Source organism: Suncus etruscus, chromosome 4 (assembly GCF_024139225.1).
Source record: "Suncus etruscus isolate mSunEtr1 chromosome 4, mSunEtr1.pri.cur, whole genome shotgun sequence".
In the NCBI taxonomy this organism is placed as follows: domain Eukaryota; kingdom Metazoa; phylum Chordata; class Mammalia; order Eulipotyphla; family Soricidae; genus Suncus; species Suncus etruscus.
Window position 1 is genome coordinate 113,383,319 of NC_064851.1, and position 23,858 is coordinate 113,407,176.

The window sequence follows — 23,858 nt, forward strand, 5'->3', positions numbered from 1 at the left end:
AGCCCGGCCCGGAGTTTCCTCCCCGCCCACTCTTCGGACTGCTCGCGCGCGCGCAGGGGCGGAGGGGTGAGGGTGCCCCATAAAAAAGCGCTGCAGCGGCGTCCGGACACCCGCCGAGCTCGCCCACCACCCCAACAGCGCTCGCACCATGCACGTGAACGGCAAAGTGGCGCTCGTGACCGGCGCGGCGCAGGGCATCGGCAGAGCCTTCGCAGAAGCGCTGCTGCACAAGGGAGCCAAGGTAAGAAGGCTGCGGGAGTGGGGGGCGCGCGCACCCCGGGAAACTCGCAGCCTACTTGGAGCCCCTTTCGCCCCGCAAACACCGCCCCCGCAGTCCTCTCTGCTGGGGCTCCACCTGGACCCACTTTTGCAAAAGTCCGCCCCCTGGAAACCCACCGACCTCCTCCGCCTTCTTCTCCAAAGCGGCCACAAGAGGAGCCCAACTTTTCCTGGCGGGGAGTTAGTTGAGGGCCCCGTAAGCACCCTGATCTCTGGGCTCTACTGCCTAGGTCGCGCTGGTTGACTGGAACTTGGAAGCAGGTGTAACGTGTAAGGCCGACCTGGACGAGCTATTTGAACCTCAGAAGAGTATTTTCATCCAGTGCGATGTGGCCAACCAAGAACAACTGAGAGGTAAGAGAGAGAAAAAGAGGGGGAACGAACCCGGGTCCCTGGAGCAAGCTGTAACCTACAGCCAGCCAACCCGGTCCGGGACAGAGCCTGGGTGAGGTCTACTGAACTCCCATGCCCACCCCACCTCCAGCACCTAATTCTGGGTGCCCAGAAGAAGAGCTTGGACTGTTAGGCTTCTTGCTGGCATCTCCCTAGATTAGATAGATGATAGATAGATAGATAGAATGATAGATAGATGATGATAGATAGGTAGGTAGGTAGGTAGGTAGGTAGGTAGGTAGGTAGGTAGGTAGGTAGGAAACAAAGGCAAGAGAGCTTAAGAAATCATCTCGTTTTAGTCCTTTGGCAGCACATAATGTGATCTTAACTCCTTTGTATATTTAGGCAGCGCTGTTACAGTCATTATTAAAGGGATTGAAAATGCAGCTGGAACTAGGAATGTTTAAAGTAGGTTAAGGAAGGAAGAAGTTTAGCACACAACTCCCAAAGAGCTGGGAGACAGCCCAAGAGAGGATTCGCAATGGGATCTGATGCGACAGACTCAGCAGAGAAAGTTTGACAGACAAAGGATCAGCATCGTTGCAGAAATGCTGGAGATCTTTGAATGAGTTTTTCCCTAGATTTCCCCCAACCCTCTGCTGAACCAGGGCTTTAATAATAGCTACGCTGCAGTGTTAGAAGAAAAGTTTCTATCAGACTTTCCTCAATGTTTTCCTGTTTCCTCTCCTCACTTAAAATAGACCGACCAATCTACTTGAAATTTCAGGAACAATATTGGCATAGACAATAAACAGATTTGGTCATATAAAGAGACCTGGTAGAATTGCATGGAAAAAATACATTTTTGTCTTGGGAGAATAAGAAAAGAAAAGCGTTTGTAATTTCATCAACTTCTATTGAAAGACCATTTTCAGTGTTAGACTTGTCTTTTATTGAGGAGTCAAAACAAACCAATATAAAAGTCACTCAATACTCTTGCTCCTAACTGGGCATTCCTTTGAAAATTGTGAAATGTTCTACTAAAAAAAAAAAGTGAGATTGGAGCAGGATCTTAGAATGATGCATTCCTCTCCAGTACTTGAAAAAAGATTGCATAGTTAAAATCTGAAAATGTTAAATATTGGTGACCCAAGTATAAAAGATCCATAAATATAGCACGATTTGGACATATTTGCCAAAGGATAAACTTGTATCATCTGCAAGGGAGAGCTTAGATCCAGGATAAAGGCAAGTCAAATCCCAACACCCACATTGCTGGGTTAAGGAACAGTATCCTCTAAAAGCTTTTTTCTTTTTTTTAATCTAAATTGCATGTAGTTTCCTGTGTGACACTTAACCTTGATTGTTTGCAAAATTAGTACTTTGCCTGAAACACAACAAGGGAGCAAGGGAGATCAGCCTCATTATAAGCTAAGTGATGACAGTGGAGGAAATTCACCCACATGAGTGACCAGCAGAAAGCATGAGAAATACATATGTTCTCTGGACATTAGCATTTATTGGCACCGAAGGAAATGTATGGCAGTGACTCACAATTTCAGGATTTTATGCTGCTTACAACTTTTGAGACTGTTAGTTTTGTAAGCAAGGGAGATCAGTGAAATTCTGAAAATGGGAGAAAAGATCTTTAAAGATTAGCTAGACTTAACTCATTTTGCAAAGAAAAGAGAAGTCACACAGATGGACTAAAGCAATAATACAATGGGAAGTAGCTGGTGTTGGTAGTCCAGATGATCCCTGAGAAGAACTAGGAGTAACCCCTGAACATTGTGGGGTGTGGCCCCAAAACAAAACAAAACAAAAATATAAAAAAGCAACAAGTTTAGGTAAAGTAGGAAGCATGAGGGATATACATGTGGCCAAGAGTAAGATGGTAACTCAGTTGTGCCTAGAATTCAGTAGGATGTGAGTAAGAAGATGGTGTTTCACATATTCATAAAAGCAGTTAAAAAGGAAGACTCTGAAGAAGAGAAATAGGATGGTAGGTGAAAGCCACAATGTGACAGGCCATATTTAACCCTCATCTTCTAGAAGGCGCCTGTGGAATTCCAAAGCATGGAACACAACTATGACTCATTACAAAAAGAGAAGTGGAGATAGTCTTTAGATGTTTTCTACAGGAGGAAGTTTTCTGGAATCAATTTGAGATCTTAAAAAGCAGTTGAGAAATTCCATGTGAAAGCAAACAGATTTTATTTTGTTGTTGTTTTCCAGCCCAGCCTCATTATACTCTGAGGGGACAGATTAGACTATCTTGGCGTTCTCGGTCACAGTTAAACTGCACAGCCTTTTTTCCATGTGGAAACTGATTATTCCAGGCTGTCCTTAGTAGATCTGGTGGTTGTGTGATTTGAGATTAATTAAAATACAGCTTGTCTCTACTTTTATTTCAAAGAGTTCATGTGTTGCTTTCAATTTCTGAGGACATTTTGCCGCCAATTTGAAGAAAATGCACAAGTGTAATTCGTAGCTGCAAGTAATAGAACTAGAATCAATAGCATAAGGCCAAGGAAGCCAATAGAATCAATAAAACTATGTAGAACATGACTAAAGGTGAATTTTACTTTATGAAAACGGGAAAGCAGTGGAGTTGGATAAGGAGGTTTGTAAGGACTAGACAAATAATCAGTCATCTTAAGACCTCAGAGCTTATGCAAATGTCACACTGCTTGGATTTACTTTTTCTACATGTCATAATACAAGATAGAAATGATCAAGAGAAAAGTATGAGGTATCATATCTATGTATCAAACTTAGAATAAGCAAAATTAAATTTTTGGAACTCTTTGCTTAGAATGTCGAGTTCTCTAAAACTGACTCTGCCAACCTAATGTTTCTAGAACCTCAAAGTGTATACAAGTTGCCTACAAGAATGACAGAAGGGCATCGAGTGAGGCACCTGCCAGAAGCCAATCTGGTTTCATTCCTGGCAGCACATAGAGTTCCCTCAGGACCATTAGAAGTCATTCCTAACTACAGAATTAGGAGCAACCATTGATTACCACTGGGTGTAGCACCATCTCCTCCCTCCACCTCAGAAACAACAAACTCAAACAAAATCTTAATTTTTTAAGTTAAAATTTTGGTTTCTTAAGCCCGTGCTGATCACAGAATTGCCATTTCTAAAGTTACCTGTTAAAGATGATTTTTATTCCTGACCCACAAACTGTATTTCAAGAAGAAAGAAATTAAGTGATAGTGAAAATTATACTATTTATTCTGAAGGGGAATGAATAGAAATTAATTTCAGATGTTATAATTTAAATATATCAGACAAGCAAGACTATAACTACAATATCTTTCCTTTAAAGATACATTTCGAAAAGTTGTAGACCATTTTGGAAGATTGGACATTTTGGTTAATAATGCTGGTGTGAATAATGAGAAAAACTGGGAAAAGACTCTGCAGATTAACTTGGTAAGCTACTATTGCTGTATTTATTGCCGAAGATTATTTCATAATGATGTTATATAAGTAAAACCAGTTTTTATATACATAAAAACAAGAGAGCACAAAATAATGAAAGACTAAAGTTACAGGAACTTGAAACAATATTTTGCTTTATGAATAAAGTATTTTTGATTTAAGTATAAAATCGAAATTTTAAAAATCTATCTTAAAATTGTAAAACTAAAACAACAAACAAAATGCCACTCTGGCCAAGGAACCAATTTCATTTCCATTCCTTGCACTACATATGATCCCTTAAGCATGATTCCTGAACACAGAGCACAGAATACACCTGAACACTTCTAGGTATGACCTCAGAACAAAATCTGTAACTCAATTACAAAATAAAAATAGTGTATTACTGAATTTTGGGTGGAAGAATACTGACCCATAAAACAAACTAACCTGCCACTTATTTCAATTGACTTAAAACTGAGTTTTGAAGTTTTAAATGGTTGGCTAAAAAATGTTTAAAATTGAAATAATATGGAATATATTAATATAGAAAAAATTTAAATGTGAATATCAACGCAAATTTTACTAAAACACAACCATCATTATTTAAGTGTATACCTGGCTACTTAACTATTACAAGAACAGCATTGAGCATTTGTGACAGAGACCAATTGTGAGCAATTCTAAAATAATTACTCTCTGGCACTTAGCAGATACTCATTTCCCAAGCCCTGGCTAATTTTTTTAAATATATTTAGAAGGTAAATCTTGGAGAACTAACACAGGAAGTGTAGCTCTTGCATTTCATGCAGCAATGGTTATAAACCTGGTTCAAATACCCAGCATCATATATGTCCTCTGCGTACGGCCAGGGGTCACTCCTGAGCACAGAGGCTGGAAGTAGCACTGAGCATCACCAGGAATGGTCCAACCCTTCTCTGTGCCTTCCTTCTTCCAAATGTAAATCTTCCAAATGTACTAGGAAGAGCGTTCAAAGACCCCAAGTTTAATTCTTGGCATTCCACCACATAGTCCTATGAACACTGGGGTCCCCAGCACCATATTATTAGCGTTCAGGCCCAAAAGACCTAAACTAGTGGGTCAAATAATGCCAGGAGTGACCATTGAGCACCTATAAAAATAAATAATTCAATAAATAAATCTTAATTCCAGATCTATACAGAAAAAAAACCTAAAGAGAATATTAATAATTAGTAAAATTTTTATCTTAAAATGGGTGTGTTGGTATGGGTATGTGTGAACTTACATGTCACACTTGCCATAAGATCTATGGATTATAGAGAAATAACTACATTGAGAACTATCATAACAACGTGAATGAATGAGGGAAGAAGAAAGCCTGTCTCGAGTACGGGGCGGGGGGGGGGGGGTGATAGGGGAAGGAGGGAGATTTAGGACATTGGTGATGGGAATGTTGCACTGGTAAGGGGGGGGGGTGTTCTTTACATGACTGAAACTCAACTACAATCATATTTGTAATCAAGTTGTTTATATAAAGATAAAAATAAAGATCTATGGATTAGGGGCCAAAGAGATAGTACATTGAATTGGGTGTTTGTTTTACACACAGCCAACCTGGATTAGCTCCCCAGTACCACATATGGTCCCCTAAACCCTGCCAGGAGTGGTTGCTGAGCACAAAATCAGGAGGAAGCTCTGAGTATTGCTGGGTGTGGCCAAAACCAAATCAAAACAAAACAAAACAAAAGTTCTTTGATAGGAGTTTCTTAAAAGAAATCACACATTTAACTCAAGTAAAATATCACACTAAGACTGTGGCCCTACTTACGTCATTTTCTCAATCTACAAAGAAGGTATTCTCCTATATGGGTGAATCAGGATACGGAGAAGGCCCACCTGCTTCTTGAGAGACTCCTAAGAGATAATAAACACCTTCAGAACAAAACCTGTATTGTTTTTCTTTTCCAAGTAATTGAGATAGTATCTTGAAGAAAGTATCAGTAAATATGACTGACTTTGAATTGAGTAATAAGTTCTATCATAACTTGATAGGTTTTATGAGAATTACATTATCTTCTAAAGTAGCTAATTGTACAAAATCCACTTTGATAAAGGTTCAGAGTAGACAGAAAATGTTGAGGGCCATCTAAAATTTTAAATCAAGAACACAAGGTGCTACTTCCAAGCATGAATACTTCCCTATAGTTCCTGTTTGAAGTAATTCCAGTACTTTTGGAGATTATTATATTTCAAAGTAAGCTTTTTTGTGCCCCCCCCGCGAGACTGTAAATAGTATCTTTATTAAAAAAAACTTTAACCTGCAAAAACAAAATTATATAAAATAATATGATCTGATTTTTTTAAATCAGAGGTGATGTCTGGATTAATGGCTACAATGAGGACGTTTTGCAATACATAGCTTTCCAAAGCAGGGTTTGAAGCAGGACACAGCCACTCTCAGCTCCAGAGACATACAGAGACATAAACATGGGGCTTAGCTTGTTGTGACAGTGTTTGCGAGGTCAAATGTGCCCCCCCTTTACAGAGCTTCGTGCCCCCCTGGGGGGCGCGCCCCACTATTTGAGAACCACTGCCTTATTTCAAGTCAGGGACTGAGAGTATTTGTTCAGTTTTAGAGAGAAAGAACAATATAGTACCTTTGATACCATATAAAAGAAAAATATGTTACTTCTCCAACCTGAACTTTTTGTAACAATCTAGAAAATCCAATCATTGCTCTTCCAATTTCCATTGGAATTTATAATAATGTATTTATATTTATTTTCATTGGAATATATAATAAATGCAGATATTTGCTTATAAATAATAGAACCATTTCTGTTACTACCTTGTATCTTATTTATGTCCTTATATAATTCAGTGTCTGTTCTTTTATCTAGTTTTTTTGTTAGTGCAATATCAGAAAAAAACAACTTGGTTAAAAAGCTGCTTGCTACATTCCCCTTTTCTGAAATCATAAAACATTGTTCCCATGCTCAGCAGACTTATTCATTTTTAAGTAGTATGAATGATAATTGTATATTTATGTGATCAATATGAGTTTCCCAGAAATGCTCTCACAACAGAAAATTATTGTTGATCTTTAGTGAATAGCAATTGACTAAATGCCATTCCAAATTTCCTGCTTAGGGAAATATAGAATCCTTGTGTTTTGGAACAATGTAGTGTTATTCCTGATGCATTTGCCAGCCTGACTCACCTGTGCTTCCACTTTTTCTGCGCTAGATTAACCACTTCCTTGTTCTTCATTGTGTTCTCACCACTCTTCTCACTCAGAGATAACTTCTTCCCATTCTTTTGCCTTTGTTTTTTTCTCTTATTTCCTCCTTAGTTGCAAGCCATCAGCTGTAGTCATAACTATAGCTGCTCAGTGCTCCCTAGAAAGGCAAAGGGGAAACAGATTTCATTTTGAATACTAATTAGGCCATCCATGATGTATGTTTTAACTCTTGGACCTTTAAACAACTTTAAAAATCCATCCCTACTCTGTTGGCTTTTGAACATCTAGGTTGGACATAGAGACAAAATACACCAAATTCCTTAGTAGATTCAAAAACAAATTACACACAGTGAGTGTGACTGGTGATTAATTTTTCCAGAAATGCCAGAGTTGACTCAAGATTTTTACTGGGAGAGGGTATACATTTAGAAGTGATCAAAAACAGATTTCAGTCCTGAATTGAGAATTTGTGAAGTTTGATCTCATGATCTTAAGACTCCAAGTTTGTGAAAGGGAATGAGATAAAGCCCATAAGGTCTCAGGAAGTGTGACATATGAGTAACTTGTACTTTGTGCGATGCTTCCAGAACAGTGTTAGGACATAGCCATTTCTTTTTTTTTAATATATTTTTTTAAGTAACGATCATATTTGGGTTACAGTCATAACCAGAACACCCCCCTTCACCAGTGTAACATTACCCCCTCTCCCCTTCCCATCCCCTGCCTGTATTCGAGACAGGCATTCTACTATAGTTATTTGTTTTTAAGTTCAGTAAGTTGTATTTTTTCTTAAAGGATAAAAGTAAAAAAATATAGTAAAGGTGTGATAGTGGCAATCGCCGTTGTTTGCATAGGTCCAGAAAAATGGGGAAAATGGAAAAAAAATCCTTGACCTGATTACAAAAAGGCCTCACCCCAGAAGTTTATTGGCATAAGGCAGACTCTGGGTTCCAGGCATACCAGTCCATCCAACTCCAGTCATTCTCAAGGTCCCGGTGAAACTATTTCACACTTTAGCTGTTGTTGGTATCAGATTCTTATGTTTAAAGACTCTGGATTCTGTGCATTTCTTTCATCGATGTCAGGCTGATGTGGAGCATCCTTTAGTTTCAGCTTACCATTAAATGCGGAGCAATCTGCCCTGCATACAGACTGTTGCTGAGTCGTCTGGGTGTTGGGAGCACTCTGGAGTAAGTCAATGCCAAAGCAGTGGTAGGTCTTCCCTGGTAGAGGCTTGGATCCTGGTGACATAGCCATTTCTTAAATGCATTTCACTCTGGGTATAAAAACCTAAGTTGTCTTTATTCACATGCTCCCATTACTTTATGAAGTGATCTCTCAGTCCTATTACACTTCCAATGAAGAGTTGAAAAAAAATTGGAACTAATATCTCATAACTTCCATAATAACAGGCATAGCTTACTAAATTACACATACCTTCAGTGAGGAGAAACATGAGTATTTACCCCAAAATAACCAAAAATGGGAAAAGATTGAATATGAGCAAATAAAATATAAAACAAATATAGTCAGAATAAAAGAGTGGTCTGTATAGCATTCTTTAGAACTGAGCTAGAGAAAAGACAAGAACTAGCAAAGGCAACTTTTCATAATTTGATGACAGGACTGTTTTCCCGGTTTATTTTTGGCTTTGTTTTATTTGCTGTTTGAAGTCTTTTAAGAGGTGCTCAGGAGTTCTCTGAGTCATTCTCAGCCATCTGAGCTAGCAGTTCAATGCCAAAGTACAAGGATGCAGCAATGAGCAACACTTGTGCTGCCAGGGATTATTAAGGATCACTCTACCTTCACAGTGCCTTGGGGCAATTAGGTCCTCACTCTACCTTCACAGTGCCTTGGGGCAATTAGGTCCTCACTCTACCTTCACAGTGCCTTGGGGCAATTAGGTCCTCACTTAGGGGACATGTGATGTAAAGGATTACACCAGGGTCATTTGCATGCAGGCCATGAAATTTAACTTCTGTATATCTCTCTGATCCCAGAATTCTTTTTATTTTTTTAACTTTATGATACAGAAGCTGAAAAATGATAGAGTGAATTAGGTTTGTAACTTATTTGTGTCCAACCCTTGTTTGAACCCCAGCACCTGATGAATTCCAGAGTATTAGTGAATATTGCTCTTGAGGTCACTGAGCACACCTGGGGTGGCCCTGGTAGATTCCCCAACAAGGCAGTGTAACACAAGAATGTTAGGTGAAGGGGCCAGAGCCCCTTTATATCTGTCTTTACATCTAGCCCCAGATATATCTCCCTTTGCCTTTCTAGGGAGCACTGAGCAGGTATAGTTATGACTGCAGCTGTTGGCTTGCAACTAAGGAGAAAATAAGAGAAAAAACAAAGGCAAATATCACAGTGGTAGGACATTTGCTTTGCATGCAGTAGATCCGGGACAGATCTGGGTTTGATCGCTGGTATCCCATATGGTCCCCTGAGCCTGTGAGAAATAATTTCTGAGCATAGATCCAGGAGTAACCCTTGAGTGCCACCGGGTATGGCTCAAAACAAACAAACAAACAAAAGTTAAGTAAATCTTAATAAGCTTTAAGTATCTTTACAAGTGGATAGGATGAAAGAAAAGAATCACATATTGGGAAATTCAGTAATGAATACTTAGATGATATACATAATATACACATACCTATACATTATACATATGATATAGGAATATAATGCATATATTCATGCAAGTGTACTTATGCATATCATACCAGGTTTTGGCGGTGTGGAGACCATTCCCACAATATTTTTGCCAGCATGGAGCACTCAACAGTCAGTACTCAAACCAGCAGTATTTGAGAGTTGCTAGGTGCACTCTAGGTAGCAGTTAGTGGATCATATCTTTTTGGGGATCAAGCTCAAAGCTTCTCACATTTCAGGCCTGTGGTTTAATATTTGAGTCATCTTCCTGACCTCAATAAATGAATTTCATTTTATTCTCACTTATGTTAAATTGTTTTGCACGAAGCCAACTTGCCTTGATGCTCAGCACCCCACAAGACTTCCCACCGGTCATGATGCCTGAGTGCTGAACTTTGAGTAATTCCAGGTGTGTCCCCTCCTGGAAAAAAAGTATTTTTGAGAGTCAAGAATAAATATCAACTATCTTTACAAGATATATAAAAGCAGTATTATAGATTCTAGCTGTTCTATGTTGGTCATTGGAAAATGACTATCATCTGTATCTTCTATTTCTTCTGTTGCTTAATATTATAATGACTCAATGTGTAAGATATATGAGCAGTATAGAAGAACCAAAATGACAGTTAGATTATTAACAGGAATATTTTTATTTATTTTTGAGGGGCATCACACCCAGTGGTGCTCTGGGTTTATTCCTGGCTCTTTGTTCATGGGCTACTCACTCCTAGAGGAATTAAATATGGTGCTGAGCTCAGAAAAACAACATGCCAGACAAACACATTATCAGATGTACTATCTTTTCAGCTCCAGAAAATTGTTTATTTTATAAAAATACTTTTAATTTTATTTTTATTTTATTTTATAGTTGTTCATCAATCTCTTTACTATGTTATTCAGGATAAAGAAGAGATTATTAGAGCAAAAGAAAAGAGGTGAAACTTTCATACATATTAGATCGTATTGGTAGAATTATCTTAAAACTACTTTTATTTGAAAAGTTTCTCAGTTCTTAATCTGATATCGTGTAGAAAAATAATCATTTGTCATCCTCTGACAAAGACCTGGAAATAAATCTTGTTTTCAAATACAAAAACAAATATTCCCCAATTTTCTATCTGATTGCATCTTGTAGATGTTAAAAACACAAAAGCCTGGTGTCAGCAAGGCTCTAAATAACCTGAGAATAAAAAGCATATCACCAAATCATGTAAACAGAAATTTTGTTCTGACATGTTGGAGATTTGGGCAGAATCTAACAGAACCTAACTGACTTCTGTCATTTCTGCCATCTACATGTTTTTCTCCTTTTACAAGCCATTAGTGCTTTGTTTGGCCTTTTTAAAAGAGAATTACGTGGGTATTTTACTCATACTCTCTAAGCCTACTTAATATTAAATTGACACCTGGCTTAAGAGAATAGAAATTATTTTTTTTATGTTCAACTATTATTACATCAAAAGGCAAGTATTTGTCAAGAAATTTCAATGGACTTTTTAAAGACTTTGGAGCAAAGATGAATATGTCCTCTTGATGCCAGACTCATTACCAATGAAGATGTCAAGAAAAATATTTAAAATTATGGGTTTAAAAAATATGGGTTAGAAGGAAGAGGAATTCCAAAATTTCAAAAGGAAAATAATGTTCCAGATATATTTTCATTACATTCCATTTGATAGCGAGCGGTGAAATTTTAGATGTGCGAATATAGCAGGAAAGTTCCTTTTGCCTGTTAATAAGTATTCAAACTAGTTGGTACTAGTGTAATTAATGAGGAGTTAAATTAAAGTATTGACATGATTACTGACCATAGGCCCATGAAACAGAAAATTGCCCACTCAGACTGGAAAAAAGCAGTCCTTGGTCTCATTCAACACAACAGTTAAGAGTTGCTTTTCTGTAGCTTAGGCTATCAATAGAAACCAGTTTCTTTTTATATCTTTGCTGACCTCTAAGTTGCTTTTGTGATAAAAGTGCTAGTGACAGCAGGGCCTCTTCCTTACAGCTGCTGAACCTATGCAAAACAATTGGTATGTTTATTTAAATGTGGAGGCCCATATCTGGCTCTACTCAGGACTTACTCCTGGCTCTGTATTCAGAGATCACTCCTGGTTGACTTGAGGGACCATACAAGGTACAGAGAATTGGACCCTGGTCTGCAATGTGCAAAGCAAATACTCTATCCACTGTATAATCACCCTTACCCCACTTTTAGGCCTTCTAAAATGCAAAAATTAGCATTTAAGATTAACTTAAGAAGCTGTTGTCTTTGTTAACTTCTCATTGGTCATTCAACTACAAATGAATATTTATGGTCAGCTCAGGTTTGACACTGAAATATTATTTTTCTTTAAGGACTATGGAAATTTCTCTTGGTTGATACTCAATTAGGGGCTTTTAATTTGTATGATTTTAGATTTGGACCTTTTAATGTACTTTTTGGCAGTCCAGTTTGGAAATAAAACAAGCAATGATATGTAGTTTCTCAGCATGACAGGTTTTCAGTGGTAATGGTCAGATTCTCAAATAGTAGTGCAGATAGAAATACCTTGATAGAGCAAAATGTATGACATGCAGTGCAGATAACTCTCTTTTGTATGATTGTAGTAAAATACATAATTTTATTGCACTCAATATTCAGCAGTATTGAGTTTATGCCCCTCTCAGAACCAGTCCCCATTTCCATTTGACTGCTCTTTGGTGCTCAGTGGCTGGAAATAAATCAGTGATTGATTCCTAAACCAGCAATTGGCTAAAAAATAAAAGGCATTTCTATGACTGAGTTAGAGTTCAATAATGTCTGTATTGACTTTGTATTCTGATGGGTAAATGTCAATACACATGCATAATTGAATTTCTCTTAAGAAAATAAAACAAAAAAGGAAAAATTTAAGAAAATGAAATTTTATATTATGGTTTATATTATAAGAACCTAGAAAATTAAACAGTAGGTGAATGTTGGTTACTTGGACATTATAAAAATATATGGAATTGAAGCAATAATACAGTGGGTAAAGCATTATTTGCTTTGCATACAGCTGACCTTTATTTGCTCTTTTACATCCATATTATCTAGCCGCTTTGCACTGCTATGAGTAATTCCTGAGTGTAGAGCCAGGAGTAACCCATGAGCAGAACTGGTTGTGAATTAGAATTATAGTATCATAGTTGCAGGTAGGGCATTTACCTTCTAAATGCAGCTGATCCTTGATTGATCTCCAGTATCCTACATGGTTCCCCAAGCTTTGCCTGGTTGATCCCTGATTGCAGAGTCAGGAGTAACTTCTGAGCATTGCAAAGTATGAACCCCCAAATATATATATATGTGTGTGTGTGTGTGTGTGTGTGTAAAAAGACAAATAAGTTTTATATCCATTTTTTCTAAATAAAAATGTAAATAATTCTTGAAAGAGCTATAAATACAGTTAAAACAGTATCTCACAATGGTCACATCACCTGTGTGAGATCATCACAGACAGGACATCTAAATAAAGTGCAGACTTGTGATTAAGATCCACACATGTTATCTAGAAAAAGGAAATTCAGATAAATTAGCTTTAAGAAAACACTTCAAAGTGTTTTTAGCAATATTTGTGAATATTGAAATATTTGATGAAATCTTCCTACTTTCTGAAAAAGCAACAATAAAATTGTATGTGTAACTATCATAAAATATATGACATTGGTCCTCTCATCTGTTTCTCTGATTTAGGTGTCCGTCATCAGTGGAACCTATCTTGGCTGGGATTACATGAGTAGACAAAATGGAGGTGATGGTGGTGTCATTATCAACATGTCCTCTATGGCAGGTAAGGACAGCTGTTAACTACATTAACTTTACCGCTCATTATACTACAGATGTCTATTTATGGTCAGTTAAGGTTTGACACTGAAATATTGTTGTTTTTCCTTAAGGACTATAGAAATTTCTCTTGATTAATACTCAATTTGGGGCTTTTAATTTGTATGATTTTAGATTTGGACCTTTTAATGTTCTTTATGACAGTTCAATGTGGAAATAAAGCAAACAATGATATGTAGTTTCTCAGCATGACAGGTTTTCGGTGATGAAAGTCAGACTCCCAAATAGAGTACAGATAGAAATGACTTTGATCACAATAAAAATTTTTAAAAAATTAAAAAAAAAAAAAAAGAAATTACTGTGACAGGGGCCTAAGCGATAGCACAGCAATAGGTTGTTTGCCTTGCACTCAGCTGATTTAGACGGACCTGGATTCAATCCCCAGTGTCCCATGTGGTCCCCCAACCAGACATGATTTCTGAGTACATAGAGAGGAGTAACCCCTGAGCATCACCAGCTGTGGCCCCAAAACAAAAACAAAACAAAACAAAACAAAACAAAAGAACTTTTACAGAGCAAAAGCTATGACATGCAGTGCAGATACCTCTCTTCTGTGTGATCGTAGCAAAACACATAATTTTAAAGTTCGTCCTACAGAGACACTGGGGTTTGATGAATGGGAGGCCAAATATTACCTCTGTTTTCTTAGGCCTTTTGTTGCCTGAGAATTGTACTGGCTTAAGCTAGATTAATAAGAAAAAAAGTACAGGTTTTTACCTACCTATGGAGCCCCCCAAGGAAAGTGAAGACACAAGAATGGCGAGGCCTAAGGATTAATAAATCAAGTTGAACAGAAGCAATTGTCAATAGTGCAATTGGAAGCCTACATAAATACGGGCTCTTTTCACAAGGTCTGTCAGTACGATTTTGTTTTGTTTTTCGTGATGAGAATGCCTCTCCTTTGGATATAGGGAGGGCACATTTTACACAGGGGTTTCAGATCCAGTCTCAGCAAGAAGTCAGAACTTTTAGTCCCAGCTGTTTTTTCAAGTGCGTTTAGAACAATAATTCTTATGCTGAAGTGATATATTTGGAGGTGGCATGTTCTAACATCCTTCCGTGCTAAACTGTGATGATGAACCAAACATATGTTAGCTAAAGCATAAGGCATATTCCTCACCATCTATATCTGGACAAGAGGCTTATGGCAAGGAACCCCTCTTCTGTTTGCATCATTTGAAAAAAGCAGCCTGGCAGTACTTCTGATAACTGAAACATACAATAGCTAAGATTATTCTGGCACTGGTAGGCTCATTTCTCTCCCACAGGAAGGAAAAAAAATGGAACACGAGGAGACATAGCTTCTCTCTGGAAAAATCAAAACAAAACAAAAAGCCCAGCCCAGGAATGGCAAACCTTTCTTCCACTCACATTCCAGGACAGAATCTGATCTCCTGGCTCACCTAATTGCAAGGGAATTTGGAAAATTAATCCAACTGTGTGCCTAAGGAAAGAAAGGATTTCAGTGGACAGATAGTTCTCTTTGTTACTACTTGCATTTCCATCTATGTCTTATTCAAAGCAATAGGATTTAATATCCACTAATACTCTATTTCTCAATAGTTGCTGCTGAAAATATTTGCCAGGAATTCTTGGCAATATTTTAATATTTCTTATGTCCTGGGATGAGTCTGGAGAGGTATTATGAATGGTTCAAGAATAGTTCGAGTGAAGGAATACACTTTTTAAAAGTGCTATAAGTCTGAACAATTCCTGTCCAAAAGAGGCTGAAACTTTCTTAATTTCTATCTGCTTAAGTTAAATTAAGATGAAAACATCCAAATGGGCCTGTATAGTTTCTCACAATGCCCTTTGGCTCTCTGCTGCGAGTATTTGGAGAGTTATGTTACTTGTCATAATACAATCATGGTTACAGTTAAAGTACCTGTCAACCTCTCAGTGTCTGATACTTAACATCTGAGAAGACATAAATAGCTTCTTTTTTAGACAATCTTAAAAGTACATGAGTGTTCAGGCTGGGGTTTTGTCTTAGCAGTAGAGCACTTGTTTTATATTCACTGACCTCTTCCTTCAATTCCCAGCACTAAAAAAAATTAATAAATTAGCTTCTCATTTTCTGGATTCATAAAAATAATGATATTTCTAAATTGTTATAGATAGAATTCTATAAAGAGGTTGAGGTTATTTAATCTAATATTGCACTACATGTAGAGTCTTACATGACCAATATTTAAAAATGATATTTGTCTTCAGTCAAACTGAGTCATACTTCAGAGTCAGACTTCAGGGTCAAACTGTGTTTCTAAGAATGGTGAAGTACTAATGGTAGATGGTCCAAAGTATGTCTGTACCACTTGGAAATAAAATCATAAGAAAAATAATGTGAATTATGGGAGAACTAATCATAAATAGTTGATACTTTATTAAAATAAAATTTTATTAAAGTAAATAGTAGACAATTTTTTAAAATAGAAAACATAGCATTTAAATAGAAAATCTCTATAAAAACACCTGGGTTACCATACTTATTAACGGTGTGTATGGTTACCAGCTGCTAGATTAAGAATAATATGTTGGGGCCGGAGCAATAGTACATTGGTAGGGCATTTTTGCCTGGCACATGGCTGACCCAGGATGGACCTGGTACAATCTTTGGCATCCCATATAGTCCCCCAAGCCAGGAGTGATTTCTGAGTGCAGAGCCAGGAGTAATCCCTGAGCATCCCTGGGTGTGGCCTACAAACCAAAAACCTGGGTCTCTGGGACTCCAATGATTCTTATGTTGTTTCTGTTGAGTTTATCAAAGACTTGTATTTTCATCTGTTCACATTCTTTGAGTACATTTTCCATTGTCTGATTGTTTGCCTTAAGGTTCTTTTCTAATCTCTTCTGCTGTATGAAGTTGTTCTGCATTTCATCTTCCAGTTCAGTGATTCTTTCCTCGGGTGCTGTTACCCTGTTGGAGAGGCTTTCCAATGAGGTTTTCATTTCAGCTACCATGTTTTTCAGGATTTCTATCTTTGTGTTCTGTTAAGCTAGAGCTATGTTTACTTTAATTTCCATGAGGATCCTCCATATTTCTATTCTAAACTCCTTATCTGAGAGTTTTATCAGATGGTTGGTATTTTTTGGGTCATCACAGCTATCATCTTCATTCTCTGTCCATGGTGTTTGCCTGTGAGGTTTCCCCATTATCATGCTTGTAGTGATTTTTTCTGCATGTTATGGTGGGGCTCATTAGTTAGAAAGAGCGGGCAGCAGAAGAGCAAAGTGGAGTCGAACTCTTCTTGAGCCTCTAGGAAATAGTTTTTGCTGGGCCCTTCTTGGACCTCTCAGGAGAGTTTCAGGAGACAGAAGAGTAGAGAAACACACAAAAGCCACAAGTCCCCTCAGTCTCTCCCAGTTGGTAATCTCACAGCGTGGCAAAAACTAAAAAACAAAAACTTAAAAAAAAAAAGAGGGGCCGAATAGATAGCAGGGAGGTAAGGTATTTGCCTTGCATGCAGAAGAAGGATAGTTAGAATCCCAGCATCTCATATGGTCCCCCGAGCCTGCAGGGTGCAATTTCTGAGCGTAGAGCCAGTAGTAGCCCCTGAGCACTGCTGGGTGTGACCCAAAACCAATAAAACAAAACAAAACAAACAAACAAAAAAAAAGAATGATATGTTTACTCGTAGCTTGCAATGGGATTTTATGCATTTTCATAATGAGTTAATATCTCACTTAGATTGATGATTCTGATGGTTCTATAACTGAACTTTTTTTACATGCAGAGATTTTTATTGCAAGTTTTACTTATTGTGCAGATATTTAAGTAGTACCTATTTAATATAACATTTACGGTTATAAAACCCGTGTTTACTTTCATAGGGTAAAACTTTGTATTTTTATAGACTTACTCATATTTTTCTATTTAAATTTTCTTTCTTTTTTTTTTGGTTTATTTTTGTTTTACTTTGGGGCCACACCTGGTGGCAATCAAAAATTACTCCTGGCGATGCACTCAGAAATTGCTCCTAGCTTGGGGGACTATATGGGACACCGGGGATCAAACCACAGTCTGTCCTAGGCTAGTGCCAGCAAGGCAGATACCTTATCGCTCTGTGCCACCAATCAAGCCCCTTAAATTTTCTTTATTCTCTTCACTCTTACTAAATTTTTCATTTGTAGAATTTTGCCTATTGCATGGAAATGTAGAATATATTAGCACAAAAATTTCAAGAATTTTACTTATTACAGGGTAGACAGGATAATTACCACAATAAGAATCAAGCAAAAAATAAATTTAATGTAATATATATTTTAGATGCCAGATTAGAAAACTTAGTTATATAAGAATAGGCAATAGACTTTACTGTATTAAAATGATTTCAATTGCTTTTTTTACATAAGTTAAAGTTATATGGAATTAATAATCATAAATGAACTTTTATTGATTTATTTTCTGATAATTTCATTTTCATTTCTTTAATCTTTATTAATGCAAGTAAGGTGAAATGAATGTATCATATGCCTGTCCAGGGGCTAGACTGGAGGGTGGGAAGTAACCTGAGTAGATTGTTGGAGTTAAGAGACATGGGTTGTGGGAGTGGTGTTGGAACATTGTATGCCTAAAACAACCTACTCTAAATTTTGAAAAATCACAGTTTCTTAGTAAAATATAATATAATAAATATAATATAATATAATTAATATTATATGTAGTGTAGAAATAATATATAAATACAATTTGATATTCTGATGATCAAGAGAAAACTCCATAATTGTCTCTCTAAAGCTAAGAGATGTTATAGGTCTTGAGAAAAAGTGACATGGTACCAAAAGATTCTTGGTCTTATGCCACTGGAAGCACTAGACTATCTTTATTCTCAGATTGCAAAGCCGCAGCCTGGGCGCCCTCTAAAGCACTTACAGAGATTCTGTACTCTAAAAAAAAGAGCTCAATTTGTCCCAACGCTCATGAATGGAGAAATGCAATATGCTACTGACTCCTTCAAAAAATAATGAACTATGTTGTAACAATTTATCCCTGTTTCCATGATACTATTTGAAAAACTGTGTTCACATGATCTCTTTAAAGACTCCCAGTCTTTTGATATGGATTCTATAATCTCCATTTTTCAGATGAGAAAATCAAGGCAGAAAGTTTAGGCCCAATTTTCACAGCAAAAGTACAGCTGAACTGGTATTTACCAACCATTAGTTTAAGACGTGGAGGTCAGGGGGCGGGGGGGGGGGGGGGGAGAGGTTGACTGCCTGTCTGTCTCCAAGTAACTGAAAAACAAGAAGCTGATTTTCTAGAACTTCCTTAAACTCGTGTCATATCCTAGCATCTTAGGCCTCTTTATTAAAGGGTTTTCTTTTAACCTTATTAAGCTTAGTGACATCAGATTGTATTACATTTGACACACAGACTAAAGTTCCCAGAATATGTGGTGTGTTTATCAGTGTCACAAGTCAAAACATGCTATGGAGAAGAGAAATTTACAGAATACAATTGGATAGCCACGTGGCTAGATGGCTGCACTTCTAATATCTCACTAAATCCCCCTTGGTATTGATGTCTGATATCTTGAGGGATATACTTGGGACCATGCCTTGTTCTTTTACCAATCCTGCAATTCAAAATTATGAATGAATATAAATTTAGCCATATAATCATGTTTGCTGGCTTCTTAGTATAAGGAATATTGCTATGCCTTCTGGTTCCTGCTCTATTCCTTGCACCAAACAGTTTAACTCTATTTATTGTGACCTTTCACTTTGTCCTTTCAACTAAATTTGGAACCTTCATCATTATTCAGGAAACCGCTTTCCCTTCCTAATGCCCCTTAGCCCATTTACTGTTTTGTCTTTGTTCCTGAACAAAGCCCACAGTTTTGTCCCTCAGAAAGCCCCATCTTATGAAGAATATTAAAACAAATTTGTTGTTTATTTTATCTACTCACCAAGATCCTCTTTCCAGAGTAAGATTAGTTTGAGAAAAGTGCAGAATTTTTTAATACTTGAAGATACATATGGAGGCCACCGGCCTTTATGATTTTCTGCAAAACATCATCTACAGTTTTGTAGCCTCATATGGGCGTGTTGATGGAGCAGTCCAATGAACAAAAGCATCACTGAGAAGTCAGTTCTCAGAGTCAATGTATCCCCCCTTTACTGAGGTATAATTGACAAATACATGTTTGCTTCCTCTGTACTTTCCAAATGTTCCTTCTTCATCAATTGTTTCTTTATGTATCTGACTAGTTCCTCTAGCAAATGAAGTGTCATAGCAAGTCAGCTGACCTGGTATTTATCATCATGATGCAGTAGTCTCCTTCACTGTCATGATAGAACCTTACAATAACACATTGGTTGGCAGAGAAGTTAATGAATAATGGTCACTGATGTAGAGCCAGTAGCAAATGCAATTAATAAGTTTACCAAGCAGAGGAGTTTTTATTGGAGGTATGATTCCTCGGTGGATTGGAGGAGTTCCAGATACTGATAAGATTATCATTTACCTCAGGGACATTTGGGCATATGTTCATATGAGTTTTTGTTTAGAAAAACAGGATACAGATGGAGATCAAGGTCTTTTTTTTCACTGGGGCATTCCCTATGCCTCCAAGTGAACGATACCATGAAGATGTTTCTAAAATATTAGATTCCTAAAAAAGTACTTAGGAGGCAGCCCAGTGGCCTACTCACTTGAGATGTAAGTTTTATCAAAAACCACATAATTATTTTGCAGTTTGTTTTAAGATAGGAGTGCTAAAGTTATTGTCGAACAAGCTCTGGTTAATCAAATGTATGTTGAGCCTTCATAGAAGCAAAAATGAAAATAGAAAAGTAATGAGGAACTTTTCTAACCTAAGAGCTTTGTTGATCTATCATGTCAATATGTCAGACCTAACTAGGGTATCATATGCAATTAATTATCATTATTATTATTTAGATTATAGGCCACACCTGGCTTTTCTCAGGGCTTACATCTGTGGCTCTGTGCTCATGAGTCACTCCTAGTGGGACTCAGAAAGACATATGTGGTGCCAGAGAACAAGAATGTGCCTGCCTTATGTACTGTATTATTGTTCCAAATGTACAAACAATAAACAGAAATGTGATTTTGATTGCAAGACTTGGTATTTCCTTGAGCTAAAGAGCATTAGATTGGCATGTCACAACACCAGAGAGTCCCAGAAAGTTAAAACACTGATTTCAACTTTCTCCATCTCCATGCCAAAAGCAAAGAGTCATGTGGCATGGTCTGTTCAGCTGGTCATTGCGTGAAGAATGGGGAGCTGGTACTTAGCATATTTAGTTGCATATTTAGTAACTGCCACACTGCAGATACTGTGATAAACTATTAACTATATCACACCACATGTAACTCAGAACTTTTAACAACAGCTCTCAATAGAATTCTATTCAATTTATAGTTACCAACTAATGTCAAACAAGCTATAAAAACTTGATAAAGGTGGTGGATGTTAGAAAAGAGGTTATAGTAGTGGTAAGATTTCAGTCTGTGCTTTGGAATGGATATGAGTTGGATAGATAATAAATATAACAGGAATCACCTCATTTAGTGTCCTATTTGTTGATCCCTAACTTAAAATAGTTAATAAAATGCATATTAGAGGAATTAGTAGGAGAGACTATATAAATTGGCAGACATTTCCAGGAGAATCTTTAGTTGAAGATTTTAATTCTTGAGGTCAGAGTGGCTTCTAGAATTCTGATGCTTACCTTTGAACCAGAAAGTAGGGACTCAGCCTCAATTTGCATGGTATATTCTTGAAGTGGTCATACAAGTCCATTTTAATTTTCTCTTATCACAGTATAGATAATGTTGAACTTTGGGAAAAGAGGCTGTTTTGGGACCACATCTGGTGATGTTCAGGGGTTGCTCCTGGCTTGAGGGACCATATGGGATGCTGGGGATCGAACCGCGATCCATCCTAGGCTAGCACAGGAAAGGTAGATGCCTTACCACCTGCACCACCACTCTGGCCACTGTAGACAATTATTATCAATTTCCCAAGAAGTAATAAATTATTGGAAAAATGCCATTGGTTTGCTATTTTTGAAGATTGATTATATGAAAGCTTATTTACTTTTCATGTCCTGGATCATTTTTAAACATGACATTTTTAAACAATTTTAAACTGTTTACATATGAGACTAAAGGGGAAAAGCAACATCAAATAAGATGTTGAAGATAATGAAGTTAGGGCCCTAATCTAAAGAGGGAAGTGATTTAAGCACAGAATAGTTAAACATGTTCATTGCTACTAAAAAAGGAATCAGGCAAGATGCAAAGATTTTAATCTTAACAAAAGGTTGATCATTGACAGTTTCCAACAGACATGCTTAACTGGAGTGGTTCAATAAAAACTTGTATTTGCTCTGTTGCAAATAGGAGAAGAGACACAATGATTGTAATAATTCGTGTGACCTAGTAGGTGTGTAGCCAGATGTGAGAGCAAGGAAGCTATTACTTCATGATGAAAGTAATTAAGACCTGTTCATATTTTCACTTGATGCTGAACTTGATGGCAATGATGAGGCTAGAGTTCTTCTTTTTCGGGGTGAGGGAACCTGGTGATGCTCAGGGCTTACTTCCAACTCTGCAGTCAGATCACTCCTGCTTGGCTCAGGGGACCATCTGGAGTTGCAGCAATTGGACCTGGCTCAGCAATGTGCAAGGCAAATGTCCTACCTGCTGGACTCTGGACTCTGGTCTCATTCCTCCCATGCTATTCCTCAAAGTGTTTAACATCATGTATAATTTTCATGACTCAGAACTTAGGCTGTTTCCTTCCTCTTCCACTGGCTCTTTCTTTGCCTGCTCATCTGCCAGAGGGAGCTGCCAAGTTTGGTGTACAGGCATTTTAAGGAACAAAAATGCACATAAACTTTCAAGTGAAGGCTTTTGTCAGAGTCATAGCATTCATTTGTAAAGCCTGTTTAGTCCATGTACTGCTCTTGACCACCTCCTTAAGAACAAATCATTTTTATTTCAAGTCTGTGAACAGAAACAATAGTAGATGTGGCTGTTAAGGCTCTGAGTGAGGGCAGTAACAGAAATAAGGTCAACCAATATAGAAACAAAACCATAAAAGCACTATTAAGTTCTCTCCTAGTTCCATGAAAGGAAAACCGAGTCTTGAACCATAGTAGGAAATATAGGCTGTCTGAACCACCTCCTGACCAAATCACTGTCAAAACAAAGAAAGCTTGTAAGAGTAAGCATTTTTCTCCCTCTGTTTAGCCTTCCTCTTCAACACAGCAAACTAAGAATTAATAACCATATATAGTGACAATCAGTCACCAAGGTGGGGAAAAGCTCTGGGTTAGAATCCATTCCAACCACCTAAAATGCCAGCCATGTCAGAAAAGGCTTCCAAAATATCCCAGAATAGCTGTGTGAAACAAAAATAGACAGACAAGGTAGGGATGGAGAGATGCCATAGTGGCCAGGGCACTTCCTTTGCATGTGGTTGACCTTGGGTCCAATTCCTAATAATCCTTGAGCACTTCTGGGTATGGTCCCAAAACAAAACAATTACTACTACTACTACTGCTGCTGCTGCTGCTGCTGCTACTGCTACTACTACTACTACTACTACTACTACTACTACTACTACTACTACTACTGTTAATAATAATGAGACTATGAGAAAAAGGGCTTGGTTTCTGTTGAATGTCTGCAATTGATTAAAGTAAGCTTAGATCTAATAGAAAGTAAATGCCAGGCTGGAGAGAGAGCATGGAGGTAAGGCATTTGCCTTGCAGGCAGAAGGACGATGATTCAAATCCCGGCATTCCATATGGTCCACCATGCCTGCCAGGGTCGATTTCTGAACATAGAGCCAGGAATAGCTCCTGAGCACTGCCAGGTGTGACCCAAAAACCAAAAAAAAAAGAAAGAAAGAAAGAAAGAAAGAAAGTAAAAGCCATTTCACAGGAATGCACTGAAATTGGCACCTGCAAGTCTCCATGCTCATACCTAGAGGCACTTTGCACATTCTTGCTCTTTCTTGTTGCATTTACAATTTGTTCTCCTTTAACACAAAGAGTATGTTTTTTGCTTGCTCCTTCACTGAACTAACCTAACAGTGTTTGATTTA

General features: G+C 37.6%; 1 protein-coding gene and 1 pseudogene across 1 annotated transcript in view; one reads left to right on the forward strand and one right to left on the reverse strand.

Moving 5' to 3' along the window:
- LOC126005982 (prefoldin subunit 3-like) overlaps positions 1-23,858 on the reverse strand; it is a 1,144,584-nt pseudogene that overhangs the window by 990,255 nt on the left and 130,471 nt on the right.
- Positions 8-23,858, forward strand: part of HPGD (15-hydroxyprostaglandin dehydrogenase) — a 38,014-nt gene continuing 14,163 nt past the window's right edge. The window contains exons 1-4 of the mRNA XM_049771307.1: positions 8-241; positions 510-633; positions 3,945-4,051; positions 13,630-13,726. Coding sequence (XP_049627264.1) covers positions 149-241; positions 510-633; positions 3,945-4,051; positions 13,630-13,726 — 421 coding nt within the window. The 5' untranslated portion in view covers positions 8-148. The remainder of the gene's footprint in view (positions 242-509; positions 634-3,944; positions 4,052-13,629; positions 13,727-23,858) is intronic.